Raw genomic sequence first — 16,954 nt, 5'->3', positions numbered from 1 at the left:
AAATGACAGAAGAGTGTAAAAAATTTATTGAATATAAACACTTCTTATCTTGGAGAAAACACTGTAAAACCTCCACAACTTTTCTCTTTATTATGGCGAAGGGGAGGCTCTGGTTCTTGTAAAATGTTTCTCCCAAATGTAAGAAAAACGCTTCATAGAAGAAAAGTAATGGAGGTTCCTGATGAGTGATGAAGGGGTGACTGAGGAAGGCTGGGGACCCTGGGCTGTCTGTGTTCACTGGGAGATGGGGGATCAATCTGTGACTTGGTTTACCTCTCTGGACCTCAGCCTCTCTGGTTGTAAGTGTGGCAGGGAGGAACCCCGAGGTTGTTTTCTGGGGCAGGGGGTGGAGATCAAGGCAGTGGGGCTAGACCTTCCACAGGGTGACCAGTCTCCTTCCCACAGGTGGTAATTCACGGACAGCAATGGTGGCAGCCCTGAGCCCTGCAGACATCAACTACGACGAGACCCTCAGCACACTGAGGTGTGTTCTTGAGGGGGTGGCCCTGCACCCCTCACCTCTGTTGGGAGTCTCACCTGTGACTCAGTGAGGCTGAAAGAGGCTGCTCTGGGGCTCCTGAGTCATTGTACCCCCATTTGGTCCTCAGTCCCTGTGGGGGTGCACTTGAACCCCCAGGCAGCCAAGGGTCCCATGGTGTTGGCTCCTCTTGTTGGCAGTGGGAGCCACAAGGGTTTTCATAACTGAGGGAGGCACAGCTCCCTCTGCTGCAGGGTGGGCGTGCTGGCCCCACAGAAGGCTGCTTAGCTCTCTGGATTGGTAACTTCTGGGATTTTTTGACCGTGTACCCCCAGCAGTAAAGAGACAGAGGGCTTGCCTCCCAGTGCAGCTCTCTGCACTGATTTGTAACATACAGATGCACGTTTGCTGTCTGCAGTGTGGATTAAAATGTATCTAATGTCCATGTCCCCCTGTGGCCCTCACCCTGGAACCACCTGTTTTCTCTCCTTTGCACCCTGTCCCTTCTCCCTGAGCCTCAGTTTCCCTGAGGTGGTGAGCCAGGGCTGGGTGACTCTCCCTGCAGGTCTCCTCTGCCCAGGGGCTCCCAGTGGGGGGAATTCCTGGCTCAGCCCCAGCTGCCACCCCTCACAGCCCACCCTCCCTGCTTCCTGGCTCAGGTACGCGGACCGGGCCAAGCAGATCCGCTGCAACGCCATCATCAACGAGGACCCCAACAACAAGCTGATCCGCGAGCTGAAGGATGAGGTGACGCGGCTGCGGGACCTGCTGTACGCCCAGGGTCTCGGTGACATCACCGACAGTGAGTGTCTGCGCAGGGACCCTCTGCAGCCCCACCCCAGCCCCTGCTCCGTGTCTCTGGGTGGCGCCGCCAGGCACTGGGGACCCAGGAGGGTGCCTTGCCCTGGGTGGACCGGCCTGGGGTGGGTTTGGGGCCGGCCCTGCAGGCCAGGACGGTGTTGCTGGAGGCTGCGGCTGGGCCCCGGTGGTCCCAGTGCCCCAGGCTGAAGACGCCACGGTCCTGACACCACCAGGCCCTGCTCCTGGGACCCCCGGAGACAAACCTCTTCTTCTGTTTCTGTCTCCTCCTCCCACCCCCTCCTCAGCCAACACTGTGCCCGGAGGACCTAAATGTGTGTATTCCCCTTTGCCACTCTGTGCGCTCTGCTTTGCCCGGCTGGGGTGGGCACAGGGCATCATGGATGGCTGCCCACCCCCTCTGCCTCCACCTCCTATTTTGGGATCCTCATTGCTCACAGGCACCCCCCTTGGTAGACTGAGGCTACATCTGACTTGTGAGGCTGGGTTCCTGGCTCACCCCGTTTTTATATGGGGCACCAAGGCCCAGTGAAGGCCGTGGCAGACGCCCTCTGACCCCTGTGCTCCTGCCCGTCCCCGAGGCCTTGGACACTCGGAATGTCAGTGCCTGGCCCTGTGGGGGAAACTGAGGCAGCTGAGGGCCGGCTCCCGGCTTGCTGCAGCCCTTGGCACTGAGCCTCCATCCTCAAGACCCCTCCCTAGGGAATGCCACGAGTCTGAGCCCGGCCCGCATATCTCTTGCAGGCCGGGTTGGGGGCTGGCTGTGCCCAGATGTGCTGCCTGGCCCTGGGGCGGAGGACACCTCCGTTTCCCGAGGGCCTGGGCTGCCCGATGCTCGCTCTGCTCTGCTGCCTGCTGGCTTCTGCTCAGGGGCGGGGGGCTGGGCTCATCTTGCTCGGGGACTTGCTATTCCAGGCCTCGGGGGCTCCAGAAGCCAGACACCTCAGAGCCCCAGCAGCCTCCTGGGGTGGCAGGGTAGGGGGCCCCAGGGCCCCTCTGTACACCGTCCTCTTGAGGACAGTCTCTGGCCTGCTTTCCATGAGCAGCTGGGCTGCCTGGCCATGCATGTGCCCTGGGGGTTGTCGGGGTGCAAGGGGACAGGGCAGAGGCCCCCACAGAGAGGAGGAGGGTGGGCTTGGGGCCCCGGGTGCAGGGAGGCTGCCAAGCAGACATGGCCACGGTCACGGCCACGGCCACACAGCTGCAGCCAAGAGCAGCGGATGGGGCAGGACAACGAGCGCGGGGAAGGTGTGGGGAGGAGGCAGCACCGCCAGCGGGCACCGTGGGCTGGGGCGCGGCTGCGGGGGAGGGCAGCAGGGGGTGGCCTGTGTCCCATCGCGGTGGAAGGGGCCGGGGGCCCTGCATGCGCTTGTCTCTTGGCGCGGGGTCCCCTGCAGCCCCCGGCTATGCCGCTCGCGGCTTCTGCTCCTGCTCCTCCCAGGGCCCTCCGGCCCCGTCCGACCGTCTCTCTTTTCTCTCCGTCTGTCCGCCCGCCCCTCCCTGCCTTCCCCCTAGACGCGTCCGACTTTGAGAACAATAACCGAGCCCGCGGCGGGGCCGAGCCGGGTCAAGCCCCTGACACTCTCTCCACAGTGACCAACGCGCTGGTGGGCGTGAGCCCCTCGTCCTCACTGTCGGCCCTGTCCAGCCGCGCGGCCTCCGTGTCCAGCCTCCACGAGCGCATCCTCTTCGCTCCGGGCAGCGAGGAGGCCATCGAGCGGCTGAAGGTGAGGCGGCCCCTGGGGCCGGGGCCTGGGAAGTGGGGTGAGTCTGAAATCGGGGAGCGGCCCGCAGAAGGCCTGTCCCGGCCCACCACTGCAGCCAGGGGACCCCAGGCCTTTCGGGGCCGAGGGCTGCACAGTGTTTGGCCGCTGGCCAGCCTGGGACCTGTGGGGGAGGTGCCTGGAGGGCAGGGCCCCCCGAGACATCATGTGATGGGGTGCAGGGGTGGGCACGGGTCAGAGAGCAGCGAGGACGCCGCAGGGCGTCTCTGTCACCGCCCGGGACCCCCGCGGGCCTGAGCCCCCCACACTGGGGTGTTTCCTGCCCGCACGTGACTGTCCACGGCCGCCCCTCACAGGGGTTGGGGTCTCCTTGGGTCATCTCTCAGTGGCGGCTGCTCAGGGAGGGTCTGGGTGGGGTGCGGGGGGTGAGCCCCGACCTGCAGGGCCTGAGGGGCGAAGGTGCAGGTCGGGATCCAAGGCCACGTGGAGAACGGGGTGTGGGGAGGGGCCCTCGTGACCTCAGAGAATGGGGTGAGGGGACTCACTGGGGTAGGGGCCCACCTGGGGCTGAGGGGCCCATTCAGGGTCTAGGGGTCTACACATGGGGTCTAGGCCCAGTTGGGATCTAGGGGGTCTCTTGGGGTGAGGAGCCCACTTGGAGTGGGGAACTACCTGGTGTGAGGAGACTGGGGTGGGGGTCCACTTGGGGTGGGGGCCCAGTGGGAGTGGGGAGACCACTGGGGTGGGGTCTCGTTTTGGTTGGGGGGCCCACTTGGGGTGCAGAGCTGGGTGGGAACGGGTGAGACCATGCTGGTGGGGAAGCTGTGTCCCCCGAGAAGGGACGAGGGCCCTCCGGGGCACCCCGCGGTGGGGATGGCTGAGCCCCAGCACCCTCTCTGGTCTCCCACACGCTCGCCGCTCTCCTGGGGTTGATTTCGCCTCCTCTGTCTGTCTGTCCGGTGGCCCCAGCAGGAAGGCCGGTGTCCTGCGCCTTGGCTGCCGGCTTGCTTTGGTGTCCCCTCTGCCTGGAAGGGCCCGGGGTGCAGTCCCTGGGGCTCTCGTGCCCCGCGTGGGCAGCCCCCTCACCACCCCCCAGCCTCACCCTCCTTGTCCCGGCCCAGGAGACGGAGAAGATCATCGCTGAGCTGAATGAGACCTGGGAGGAGAAGCTGCGGCGCACGGAGGCCATCCGCATGGAGAGGCAAGCGCGGGCAGTGGGAGACCGAGGCCCAGGGCGGGGCCGGCCCCAGCCCCGGGGAGACCCCCGCTGCGCCCCCGCTGCCAGCCGAGGGCCCCGGCAACCCCGTGGGCTCGCTGACCCGGCCTCTGTCCCCCAGGGAGGCGCTGCTGGCCGAGATGGGTGTGGCCATGAGGGAGGACGGTGGCACCCTGGGCGTGTTCTCTCCGAAAAAGGTGGGTGCACCAGGCCCCTGAGGGGTGCCCCAGTCCTGGGGTGCTGCTGTGCCGAGCAGGCTGGTACCTCGCGGTCCTCCACGGGTCCTCGGCTTCTCTGGGAGGCCAGGGGGGCATCTTCTGGGAGGAGGGGAGGGCGCAGGCGGGGGTCTGGGCCCAGGACCGAGGGCAGCCCCACCCACCAGCACTCCATGGCGCGGGACCCCTCAGGTTCTGCGTCCTCATGGGCGGGGTGTGCCTGATGCTTGGAAATACCAGATGGGCCCCCTGCCTGCCTGAGGTGGGGAGCAGGCCCTCAAGGTGGGGGTGACCAGTGTGTGAGGCTGGAGGGCCGGGCGGGGTTCGGCTGGGAGCCCCTGCTGCCGTGGACCTCAGCCCTTTCGTGCAGGGACCCTCCTTTCCCACCTGGGCCTGGCTCCCTTCCTAGAGAGGGGCCTCAGGCAGGGGTCTTTCAGCTGGGGACCTGAAGCAGAGCAGAAACCCAGGCCACTCCTTCAGGGTGCACAGAAGCCACAGTCTGCCCCAGGCCCCAATTCAGTGGTCCCAGGTGGGCCCAGCCCATGCATTTGGGGAAAGGTCTCCCCAGTGAGTCTTAGAGCACAGACACCCCACCCCCCAGGCCTGCCCCATAGGTGCCAGGTCAGTCCAGAGCCCTCAAGAGCTCAGCCTACAGCCTGGAAGCCTCCCTGGAGGTGGTGGCAGTCTGTTCTGGCTCCCAGCGTGGGGGCTGGCTCCTCGCTTTGTTGGGGGAAGGGGCTTCAGTGTTTGCAATCCCTGAGGCCAGTGTCCCGCAGGGACCCTGCACGTCGTGAGCAGCCCTGGGTGCCTTCTGTCCCCACCTGACCCCTTCCCCGGGGGCCTTGGGGCTCTGGGAAACCAGTTTGAGAACCACAGAAATCCAGCCCTTGGGAAGACGGGAGCTTGCCCCCAGCAGGTGCTGAGACCCCTGCTGCATGTGGAAGGGCTGACCTGGCGCAGGGGGCTTGCTAACAGCCTCGGTGCCTGGGACCCCTGGGGAGGGACACTGGCTCTGCAGGGCTGGACCCTGGGGTGGCGGCCTCCCAAGTGCTGGACCACGTCTGGTCAAGACGCTGCTTGTCACAGGGCAGCGTGAGGGGCCGTGGGGGGTGGTCTCCACAGGATGCCTGGGACACCAGGTATCCGAACGCAGGCCTCGGCCAGGCCCACCGAAGCCGCCACCGACCACCTGGGGCACATGTGGCAGGTGTTGTGTAGGCTTTGCCGTTATGTCAGAGACTCTTGCCCTAAGCCTGTCTCCATCCTGACCGCCAGAGCCTTGGCGCGCCCCAGCACGGCCGTGCACCCCCTTCCCCGCTGAGGGCTGGCTCACGGTCCCTGGGGCTCTGACGGCTGGAGAGGTTTGCGGCACTGCTGCTTGGCGGGCAGGCCGTGCTCAGGCCAAGGGAACAGCGTGTGCGAAGGCTCAGAGGCAGGGCCTGCACTGGCGGCGGACTCGGCGCTGACAGTCAGCAGGGGCGGTGCTCACGGGTGGGGGTGGCAGCACCGGGTGGGACTCTGGTTCTCACCTGGAATGGGCTGTTCCCGAGGACGGCCCCTCTTGGGGGCAGGGGGCACATCCCCAGCCGGAGGGGCAGGTGGTCCCAGGACCACAGGGTGGCCTTCCTCCTGAGAGCCACAGGGTCCTGGGGCAGGAGCAGCCCATGAGCCAGCTGGGGCCTCCAGTCCAGCAGTGGTGCACACGGTGCACGGGTGACCCCAGGCCCCCGCCTCACCCTCCCTGGGCTGGTGGGGTGGGGCTGCTCCCCATCTCTGATGACCCTCCCTGCTGCAGCCCCCAGGGGCTGGGTGGCAAGCTAAGGAAGCAGCAGGACCTGTCGGCCCCAGTGGGGCCCTGAGTGGGAGCCGTGGGGGACGGCAAGGTGGGGGGCCCAGGGCCCGGGAAACAGGGCCTGCAGCTGCCTGGGGCAGGGGTGCGTGCTGGGCAGGGACTCACGGTGAACCGGGGCCTGCCGTGGTGGACCTGTGGGCAGGAGGGGCTGGGGCCCCATCTCTAAGCCTTGGGGTCTCCCCTCCTCAGCCCCCAGGGGCTGAGCCCTCCCAGGTGGAGGTTCTCACCCTTCCAGTCACACGCGTCTCCCTGGAGAGCCCTGGACACTCACTTCCGTGCCAGGGCCACCCAGCTGGGAGGTCCCAGAGCCACTTTATGGCCACCTGCAGCCCCACGGGAAGGGGGTGCAGGCTGGTGCTGGGACCTGGGGCTGGGGAGACGAGTCGCTGGGTGGGGGTGACCCAGGGGCCTCCGAGCACCCCAGGCTCCCGGGTGCTGAGCTGGGGCTCCCACAACCCTCCCCCTCCACCTGCAGTATGGGAGAGTTTGGGCCACCCCTGCTCTCCACGGACTTCATTTGCTCTTTTTACGCCTGGGGAGGCTGCCTGGGCTGGGGACTCAGGGGTACTGGGTATCCCGGCAGGGGCCCCACCTCGAGCCTCTCCTCCATGCCCCGGTGCTCACCAGGAGCTGTCAGGGCCCCGCATGGCAGTAGGGCCGGCCAGGCATGGCTGCCTGGGGGGGCGCGGAGGCAGGGGGCTGGCTTCCAGAAGAGCCGACCCTCCCATGCCCCCACAGACCCCACATCTTGTCAACCTGAACGAGGACCCTCTGATGTCCGAGTGTCTCCTCTACTACATCAAGGACGGCATCACACGGTGAGGGGCTGGGGTGGGGGTCCCCTGGAGGCCTGGGGGTGGAGAGAGGGCTTGAGGGGGTGTGTGAGGAGGCGGGTCCTAAGGGCATGGGGGTACGGAGAGGCCCCAGGGCAGCGGGAGGTGGCAGGGGGGTGGGTTCTGAGCCCCTGCCCCCAGGCTTGCTTCCCCCCACAACTGAGCTGCATCTGGGGGTCTGGGGGCCTCAGCCCCACTCTCGCTCCCACTGCATCCCGAGAGGTTCCCGTGAGAGGCCTGGCATGGCTGGGAGACTGTGGCGGGCACGGCGGTGCCACGCGGTCCTCGAGCCGAGCTGAGGCGCGTCCCCCTCACAGAGTGGGCAGGGAGGACGGCGAGAGGCGGCAGGACATCGTCCTGAGCGGGCACTTCATCAAGGAGGAGCACTGCGTCTTCCGGAGCGACTCCAGGGGGGGCAGTGAAGGTACCGCCGCCCTCCGGGCCCTGCCCCCCGCCCTGCACACCATCCCCCGGTGCTGCTGATTATCAGGCTGGAGTGCGTCTTGCTGGGTCAGCCCAGGTCAGGCTGGTCACCTGCTCCCGGCCTCCAGGCTCCAGGGCAGTCCTGGGCACACGTCCAGGCCATGCACGTGGTGGGGGTGCAGGCGGTGGGGGCTGAGTCTCCCCTTTGTGCGGCCGTGGGGGCACTTCTGTGGCACCTGCTGTGGCCCAGGCTGATGTCATCTGGGGCTGGGCTGGGGCAGGGGGTTCACAGACAGGTGGGGGTGAGCGACCAGGAGTGAGCCCAGAGCTGGGCCAGAAAACTACTTTTGAACAGATTTATTTTTGATAGTTACAGGTTTACAGAAGGGGGAGACTTTTAAAACCCTTTTTCCTGTTGGTGGTGGCCCTGCCCAGCTCCAGCCTCCACCTGAAGGGGACAGGGCTGTCCCCATACCCCGGTCTCCAGCTTGGGCTTGTGGCTTCCTGGACTAGGGGCTGCACACAAGCTGCCCACGTGGCCAGTGCCCACCCACGGTCCCAGAATGGAGGCCGAGCTCCCGGCAGGTTGGCCCGCAGCCCACAGGCTGTGCCCAAGGCCCCGTGGGACGCAGTGCACTCCCCCCGTCTGGCAGAGCCCCTGCCCGAGCCCCATGTGGGTGGCCACAGCCTGGACAGGCCCCAGGATGCCCGGGAACTGTGAGCAGGTGCGCCCACCTGTGCCCTTGAGCTGACTGCCCAGCACAGCCTCCCTGGCACTTGGCCGTGAGCACGCGCGTCTCCCCCTCCTCTATTAAGTGGGCTGAGCCCCCAGCCAGCTGCTCTGGGGCCCAGATGAGGTGCTGCCAGTGCAGAGCTTTGTGGCTACAAGGACAGCCCCACCTGGATGGACAGGTGGACAGAGCCACCGTGGCAGATGGAGAATGGCTGCTCAGGAAGGACAGCTGCTCACGTCCTCTTTTCCTCACACTGTCTGGCCTGTAGCGGTGGTGACCCTGGAGCCCTGTGAGGGAGCAGACACATACGTCAACGGCAAGAAAGTCACAGAGCCCAGCATCCTGCGGTCAGGTATGGCCCAGGGCAGGGGCTGAGGGGGTTTAGGCCCCTTCGAGCCCACCCACTGCGTCTCAGCCGGGGCAGGGACTAAGGGGGTGTATGGCGTGGGAGGTGAGGCCCCTTCCCGTGTCCCGCCTGGTCCCAGGGCTGCTGTGGCCTGAGGGGGGATGAGGCCAGCTCACGTGACCCCTGACTGTCCCCCACCCCCACTCTGGGCACCCCAGTGTGAGACCCCAAGGCTGGCACTGCGGGCCTGGAGGGTGGGGGCCCACTCACAGAGCTCTGGACACAGGGCCTAGAGTGGATGCTCTGAGCTGAGGGGCCCGAGGGTGGGACATGGGGGGAAGAGGCCCCTGGGTGGGCTCCGCAGAGCTGAGGTGGGGCCCCTGCAGAGCAGGGAGGAGGTTAGGGGTGGCAGCTGCCCCGGAGGCCCCGCTTTAGGAAAGGCCGGCGGGCTCTGCAGGGGCCGTGGTTGTCCCGTCAGCCGGTTCTACCAGTGGTGAACCAGGAGGGCTGCGTGTTTCAAGGCGGCGGCTCCTGACCGCGAGGGCTGCCGGGCAAGTCTGAAATGCTAGGGTCGGCCCCCCGGAAGGGCGGCTGGAAACCCCGGGGCAGGAACTGATGCTGCCCTCACGGGCGGAATTCCTTCTTCTCCAGCAAACCTCAGTTTTTTTCTCTTGTGGCCTCCAACCGAGGGGCCGAGGCCCACTTGCGTTGCGGAGCGATCTTTACTGTCACCGACCGTAGATGTGACCCCACTCGTAAAGTCCCCGGGCCGGCACCTAGAGTAGCATCAGGGTAACTGGGGCCCGGCCCTCTTAGAGACTTTGCTCCAAGGACTGAGTTCTGATCTTGGAATAAGGAAGGTGCATCCCCCGCCCCAGCTCGGGGGGAAGTGGGGGTAAGGGGAGGGCCTGGGAGTGGATGATGTCCCGCAGTCTGACTTCCAGCCCAGGCCAGCAACCCCCGAAGGGCTTGGATTTTGGCTTCTGCTAGAAGCTTCTAGAACTCAGGTGTCCTGCCTTTGGGGTCCCTAGGACATCTCCCGAGGGACTGAGGTACCTGCACATCCCAGTTCATTGGCGTCTGCCGTGCCTTGTCGGCGAGGGTGGGAAAGCTGGTATAGTGGCCTCAGTTCAGACGGAGGGCAGCGTCCACCCTCGGGGTGCTGGGGAGGGCCACGGGCTGAGACGGCAGCCTCGTCTGCGGTTTCCCTCCCAGGGCCTGAGCTGGCAGAGAGGATGCTGAGGTGCCAGGCTGGAGGGCGGTTGTGGGGGGCTCAGGCGGGAGGAGGGGCTCAGCCGGCTCTGGGGGCCCTGAGGCAGAGCCGGGACCCCTGGAAAGTTGGAGAGAAACTGGTGAGTCCAGAAGGAGCTCCCATGGGTGGGTCCGCTCAAGACTGGACCCTGGCCTGGTGTCTTCCCGTCTAGCGGGGAAGGAGGCAGCCCCCAAGCAGCAGTGGCAGCTGTGAAGGGCTCTGTGGGCAGAGCCTGCTGCCCCCCAGTGTCCTGTCCAGGGAGCAGCCACTGCCTGGGGAGGGCACAGAGGCTGGTGTGGACAAGGGCCTGGAGCCGGGACACGGTGGCAGGAGTGGACACTGGCAGGGGCTGCAGGGATGGTGAGGGGGCTTTCGGAGAAGCACAGGAGGCGCCGGGGTGGGTGCCCTGCCAACGTGGCTGGCTGCGCAGAGGGGAGCAGCTGGGGGGCATGGATTCGGGGAGGTGGTGAGGGGGCCCCTGTGGCCGCCCAGGCGAGGGGCTCAGCGAGGAGGGCTGTGCGCTGGGGACCGTGTTGGAGGGACCGGGGCTTCTGGCTTCCGCAGCCTCTCTCCCCTGCTCCCTCCCTCTCGCCCCCGGAGGCCACCCCGCGGTGTGACCCGGGTCCCAGGGCGGCCCTGCCTTCCTCCCCAGGAAACCGCATCATCATGGGGAAGAGCCACGTGTTCCGGTTCACCCACCCCGAGCAGGCGCGGCAGGAGCGGGAGCGCACCCCCTGCGCGGAGACGCCCGCCGAGCCCGTGGACTGGGCCTTCGCCCAGCGCGAGCTGCTGGAGAAGCAGGGCATCGACATGAAGCAGGAGATGGAGCAGAGGTGAGGCCCGGTCCGCCCGCGCGCCCCCGCCGCCCTGTGTGACCCCTGCCCCCCGGCGTCCCGCTGACCCGCGGCCGCTCCCGCAGGCTGCAGGAGCTGGAGGACCAGTACCGGCGGGAGCGGGAGGAGGCCACCTACCTGCTGGAGCAGCAGAGGCTGGTGAGCAGCCCCGCACCGGGACCCCCACGCCCGGCCCCCCACATCAGACCCCCACGCTGGGCCCTGATGCCTGGCCCCCACCCCCCAGAGCCACCTCCTGCCCCTGGCATGCAGAGTGCCGGGGACTGGGGAGAAGGCTCAGGCGGCCCAGCTCGCCCGCTCCTGGGCCGGGACGCGGTGGGACTGGTGGGGTGCATCAGGCGTGGGGGCCGAGCAGGCGCGCGTGGCCGTGGGTCTCCTTGCCGAGCTGCGCCCTTGCTGCCTCCCAGGACTACGAGAGCAAGCTGGAGGCCCTGCAGAAGCAGATGGACTCCCGGTACTACCCAGAGGTGAACGAGGAGGAGGAGGAGCCCGAGGACGAAGGCGAGTGGGCGCTGGGCCTCCCGCTTCCCTGGGAGGGGCCTGAGCGTGGGGGGACGGTGCCTGGGCCTCCAGGAGGATGGGAGGAGGCAGGGTCACGGCAGGAGAGCGCACGCACACCCATGCACACGCACCTGCACAGCTATGGAGGTGAATGCATGCATGTGCCCAGCCACATAGGTGGACACATGCACACGTGTGCAGGACCACACGGGTGAACACACACGTGTGCAGGACCACATGGATGAACACGTACAAGTGTGCACAGCCTCATGAGTGAACATACACATGCATACCTGCATGCACAAGTCATGTGCACACACACACACCTGGGCATGCACATGGCGGCTCGGGCAGGAGGGGCTCCCTGCGGCCACCTCAGCCCCTTTCTGAGCACCTGCTTGTGGGGCATCTAAGGAGGGCGACACAGTGGCCTGGGCAGGGCAGGCAGGTGTGGACTTGGGGACTGCGTCATGTCCAGTTTGGCCTTGGGTCACTAGTGTGACCTTGGGCAAGCAGGTCCCTCCCTGTCCGGACTCGGTTTCCTCAACGAGGTCTCTGGACCCCAAGAGGCAGCTGAAGGCCAAAAGGATTGTGGGGGGAGGGACAGAGCCTCAGAGCAAGAACAAGCCTCTCCTGCTGTCCCTGGCTCCCCGTTTCCGCCGGGGTGCCGGGTGCAGAGGGGTGTGGGGTGAGAGGGGGCGTAGGATCCCAGAGCAGGGAAGGGAAGGGGCTGTCAGGGCCCTGACTGCCAGGCCAGCCCTGTCCCCACCGGGGCCAGCCTTTCACCTCTGACCCGTGGCCCTGGTCCTGCTGACTGTGCCATATGGGCGGGGGGCACCAGTTGGCTCGAGAACCCCAGGCCACGCTGACCGCGTGCGGCCTCTCTCCACAGTCCAGTGGACGGAGAGGGAGTGTGAGCTGGCACTGTGGGCCTTCCGGAAGTGGAAGTGGTACCAGTTCACGTCCCTGCGGGACCTGCTGTGGGGCAACGCCATCTTCCTCAAGGAGGCCAATGCCATCAGTGTGGAGCTCAAGAAGAAGGTGGGTGCAGTCGGGCCACTGCCACTCGAGCCGGGGTAAGGCGCAACAGGGTCCCCCCTCGAACCAGGGGGTGGTGTGGTCACCCCACTCGTGTCGGGGTGTTACAGGGTCACCTCACTCGTATTGGGGATGGTGTGGTTGCCTCACTCATATCGGGGGAGTTTGGTCACCCTGCCAGGACAGAGCGCGGCTGGCTCACTCTGTCACTGGGCAGTGGGAGCCCCTCTGCCACCCCTGGGGAGGGTGAGGGATCCCCACCAGCCTGGAGCCCCCGGAAGGGTGTGCCCTGGATCTCTGGGGTGGCCCTGGCTGCATGGGCAGGTGGATGAGCAGGTGCAGCTTCTCCCTTGGGGGCGGGTAGAAGCTTCTGGTGAACTGCTGTGGGGCGTGCAGCCGAGACCTCGGGGCAGGGCTGCGGGAGGTGGGAGAAAGCCTTCGGGGGACTGGGCTCCCCCAGAAGTGGCTGCTGAGGCCCCCCTCCCGTCACAGGTCCAGTTCCAGTTTGTCCTCCTCACGGACACCCTGTACTCCCCGCTGCCCCCGGACCTGCTGCCCCCGGAGGCCGCCAAGGACCGAGAGGCCCGTCCCTTCCCCAGGACCATCGTGGCCGTGGAGGTCCAGGACCAGAAGAACGGAGCCACGCACTACTGGACGCTGGAGAAGCTCAGGTGGGGCCCGGGCCAAGGCCACGGCGTCGGAGACGGGGTCCAGAGAGCGAGCACGGGGTCCAGAGAGCAAGCACGCGTCCCTTCCAGGGGTCTCCCGGGGTGCCCTCCTCGGTCTGGGAGGCTTGGCCTGCTTGCACCGGGTGGGGTCCCAGCAGAGGAGAACAGCGGCCGGGCCCTGCTCACGTGGTCCCCACCCCGAGGCAGTCAAGCCTGCACTTGGGGTCAAGGGCAGCTGAGCGGACGGGACGGGCGCCGTGGGGTCACTGCCAGCCTGGGCCTCAAGTGCCCATGACGCGGGTCTCCGTGCCCGCTCCAGCCCGGCCACCAGGAGCGCAGCGTGGAGAACCCCGGAGAGGCAGGGCGGGGGCGGAAGGGGCCCAGCTCTCAGCGGGATCAGAAAAAGCCCAAGGCTGGAGGGGCCTGGGGGGCCGGGAGGGAGCCCCGGCAGGGGAGGCGGGGGTCACAGGAGGAGAGCGTGTGGGCACCTGGGGTCCCTCCCCGGCTCCACCCCCAGCCCCCACACTCACTCACGCACTCACGAGCTCACACGCAGGCACGCAAAACTCACAGCCTCATCCACACTTACACACACTCACAACCCCACGCATAATTATATGCACACTCAGGCTTGTATGCACCCTCATATACAAACACACTTATACACACCCACAACCCCACTCACACCTATAACCCCACTCATGCTTATGTGCACACTCGTATGCAAATACTCATACACACTCAGTCATATCTACACAAGTACACACTCACACCCAAAACACATCTATGCTCATTCACTTATTCCTACACTCACAAGCACGTGCACACTCGTATACTCAAAACTCACATGCTTGTACACACTCAGCCACACTCAAACATACACAAATGCACACTCACACAAGCACTCGCACACTGGTCTGTGCAGTCACACGTGCTCACACTCTGCACACGCAAATATCACACCCACCCGTAGACCCTTGCACTCACACATACACCCACCGCCCCTTCCCTCATCCTGGGCGGGATACCCTCTGACTTTTGGGTGCCCCCCATTATTGGTCCCCGTTAAACCTGATCCCCCGAGTGCATGATGAGTTCGTTTCTTTTCTCATAAACTTGAATTTCTGTTTTTTACCTGGGAATGATTGTAAAGAACACTTTCTCAGTGTCCCACACCCTCATTCTGTGAGGCGAATGCCCCCATTTCTGAGCTTTCCCCATTGCTGGCTTCGGGGTTCCCTCCCCTCCCCCTGCTTTCCGGCCCCCGTGTGGCGCCCCCACCCCCACCCCCCCGCACCATCCTGCCCGTTGAAGGCCGCCTCGCTGCTGTTTTGCTGGACTTGGGGAGAAGCTGGTGGTGACCTGACAGGACTCAATCGGAGGCCGTTGCTCGTGGGTGGCCGGCCCGGGGTCTCCGCCCGGGATGCCCACGGAGAGGGGGAGCTTGCACGGCCCTGGCCCCCGTCCCCACTGACCCACACCACCCTGCAGGCAGCGCCTGGACCTGATGCGGGAGATGTATGACCGGGCGGCAGAGGTGCCCTCCAGTGCCATCGAGGACTGTGACAACGCGGTGACCGGCGGGGACCCCTTCTATGACCGCTTCCCCTGGTTCCGGCTGGTGGGCAGGTGGGCACCTCCTTCTCCTCCGTGGCTGAGCGAATGGGGGGGACGGTGGGGGGAGGGAGTGGCCACCTCCCTGGGGCTGCACCCAGCTGGGCCCCGGTCCCGAGACGGGAGCAGCAAACAGCCCTTTCTCACACCGGCCCACGATCCCAGCCCTCCATGTCCTCTCGCTGACTGGGCCCCGTTATTTCAGGGGGTCGGGGATGAGCTCATGAGTGAATGTGGAAGGTGGCCAAGCACCCCTGGGCCTTGACCAGGCCTTCTGGGGTCACCCCGTGGCCTTGGGACTGGGAGCGGGGAGGCAGGGCGGGGTCACCCCAGAGAGCCATGGAAACCCTGGGCCACACCCAGCCCCTGCACCCCAAGGGACCGTGCTTCCTGAGGCCTCGACGGCTGAGCTCGCAAGTTCCTCAGTCAGCCTCGGCCATGCCCAGCTGGCAACCCTGTCCTTGATCACGGCTGCTGGTTCCTTCCGGAGCCTTCCGGAGCCTTCCGGAGCCTTCTGGTTGAGAACCCCTTGCAGTTTCTCTCAGCCTGGGGAGGGGTGCATTTTGGTTCTCGTCTGTGAACGCGCATTCGTGACGGTCTGCGTGTTTGGTTGGAACCCACAGCCCGCCCGCCGGCCCCTGCGAGTGGCGGGTGTTAACTTCTCTCTGTCTTGTCGTACTAACCTCAGTTCAGTCGTCTCTGGCTGCAACAGCTACCCTCTTCTCAACACATGCATGAGCGAGCGCATGGCTGCTCTCACCCCCTCCCCCACCTTCTCGAGCCCCGACTCCGACGTCACCGAGCCTGCCGAGGAGCAGAGCGTGGGGGAGGAGGAGGAGGAGGAGGAGGACCTGGAGGAAGACGTCTTTGTGGAGCACGCGCTGTGCGACGGCCGGGACCCGTTTTACGACCGGCCCCCCCTGTTCAGTTTAGTGGGAAGGTTGGTGAGGCCGGAGCGCATGCTGGGAAGGAACCAGCTCTTTTGCACAGGAGCACTGCAGCGGGGCAGCCCCGAGCCCACGGGGGCCCAGCAGGCTGAGGGCACCCCCAGGAGAGGGTGCGTGAGGAAGTGCCGGGGGCCCCGCAGTACAGCCTGGCAGCAGGGACTCGCTCGCCTGTCCCTGAGGTGGATGCTGTGGCCGAGGCATGTGGCATCAGGGTCCCGGGTAACAGGCAGGGCACCGTGGGGTCACATGCAGATGGGATCCCGTGAAGGTGTGATCAAGTGCAGGTGGGATCATGTGCAGGTGGGATCACGTGAAGGTGTGATCAAGTGCAGGTGGGATCATGTGAAGGAGTGATCAAGTGCAGGTGGGATCACATGAGGTGTGATCAGGTGCAGGTGGGATCACATGAAGGTGGGATCAAGTGCAGGTGGGATCATGTGAAGGTGTGATCGAGTGTAGGCGGATCACATGCAGGTGGGATCACGTGAAGGTGCGATCAAGTGTAGGCGGATCACGTGCAGGTGGGATCACGTGAAGGTGTGATCAAGTGTAGGCGGATCACATGCAGGTGGGATCACGTGCAGGTGGGATCCCGGCTGCAGAGAGGTCTGTAGGAGCCCTGGGAAGGGACGTTTGGAAAGGTGCAGGCAGGTCACCCCGAGCTGGGTGCCGCAGTCCTGGGGTCAGAGTTCACCTCCCGAATCTTGCCAGCAGACGCTGCTCTGCCTCCCTCCACTGTCCCCAAAGGCGAGGGAGGCTCCTGGGTCTGCTCTCCATGGGAAAAGGACGAGACCCCCGAGGAGGTGCTGGGGGAGGCTGAGCCAGGCTGGTCCTCAGGGACCCCACCTGCCCAGCCTCGTCCTGAGCCCGTCTCTGTCTGAAGGCGATGGTGGTGCCCCGGCCCCCATCCTCCCAGGTTGCCATGACAACAGATGAGGGCCTGAGGCCCCCGAGCCTGTGCACGCTGGAGCTGGGGAGGTGGGCAGAGGCTGTGGGGGAGCCGAGAAGGGAGCGAGGTGCCCCTTGCAGGCAGATTTGGCAAATACAGCCACAGTGCACAGTGGCTTTTGTTATCATCAAGCAAGATGAAAACCGTCAGGTGAAGGAAAGCTCTAGAAACCCAGCTGTGGTAGGAAAGCTGACTCAATGCAGCTGAATTCTGCATATTTAGATATATAAAAAAGTACAAGTTGATTTTTCACAGAAACCTTTTCTGGAGTTTGAGATTGCTTTCTTGGGCTAGCCTGGTGGAAGTTTCTGGAAGTCTTGACCTTGGAGCACCAGTGCTAAAGCCTTAGGCTGAGGGTGGCCCCCAGTTCAGGGCTTACGTCCGGAGCCCTTGGGTGGTGATGGATGCGAAAGCCCCAGCCTTCCTCTTGGCGTGGCCCGTGGGAGCACGTTCTGTGGGTCTGTCGTGGATTTGCTCCGGTCAGTTTTCCC

The 16,954-nt window shown here is 65.5% G+C and overlaps 1 protein-coding gene across 29 annotated transcripts in view; it reads left to right on the top strand.

The window, feature by feature from the left end:
* Window positions 1-16,954, top strand: part of KIF1A (kinesin family member 1A) — an 86,825-nt gene that overhangs the window by 34,560 nt on the left and 35,311 nt on the right. For 5 of the 29 annotated variants that reach the window (XM_037849158.1, XM_037849155.1, XM_037849153.1 and 2 more), the window contains exons 12-27: window positions 406-484; window positions 1,138-1,280; window positions 1,585-1,611; window positions 2,813-3,024; window positions 4,143-4,222; window positions 4,359-4,434; window positions 7,043-7,122; window positions 7,455-7,561; window positions 8,563-8,646; window positions 10,545-10,725; window positions 10,812-10,884; window positions 11,154-11,247; window positions 12,140-12,288; window positions 12,778-12,956; window positions 14,445-14,582; window positions 15,256-15,507. In XM_037849158.1, coding sequence (XP_037705086.1) covers window positions 406-484; window positions 1,138-1,280; window positions 1,585-1,611; window positions 2,813-3,024; window positions 4,143-4,222; window positions 4,359-4,434; window positions 7,043-7,122; window positions 7,455-7,561; window positions 8,563-8,646; window positions 10,545-10,725; window positions 10,812-10,884; window positions 11,154-11,247; window positions 12,140-12,288; window positions 12,778-12,956; window positions 14,445-14,582; window positions 15,256-15,507 — 1,954 coding nt within the window. The remainder of the gene's footprint in view (window positions 1-405; window positions 485-1,137; window positions 1,281-1,584; window positions 1,612-2,812; window positions 3,025-4,142; window positions 4,223-4,358; window positions 4,435-7,042; window positions 7,123-7,454; window positions 7,562-8,562; window positions 8,647-10,544; window positions 10,726-10,811; window positions 10,885-11,153; window positions 11,248-12,139; window positions 12,289-12,777; window positions 12,957-14,444; window positions 14,583-15,255; window positions 15,508-16,954) is intronic. The other 24 variants (XM_037849170.1, XM_037849169.1, XM_037849168.1 and 21 more) reach the window with 9 other exon arrangements.

This window comes from Choloepus didactylus, chromosome 9 (assembly GCF_015220235.1).
Source record: "Choloepus didactylus isolate mChoDid1 chromosome 9, mChoDid1.pri, whole genome shotgun sequence".
Taxonomy (NCBI): domain Eukaryota; kingdom Metazoa; phylum Chordata; class Mammalia; order Pilosa; family Megalonychidae; genus Choloepus; species Choloepus didactylus.
The sequence above is the reverse complement of the archived record's forward strand: the minus strand, read 5'-3'. Positions and strand labels throughout refer to the sequence as shown.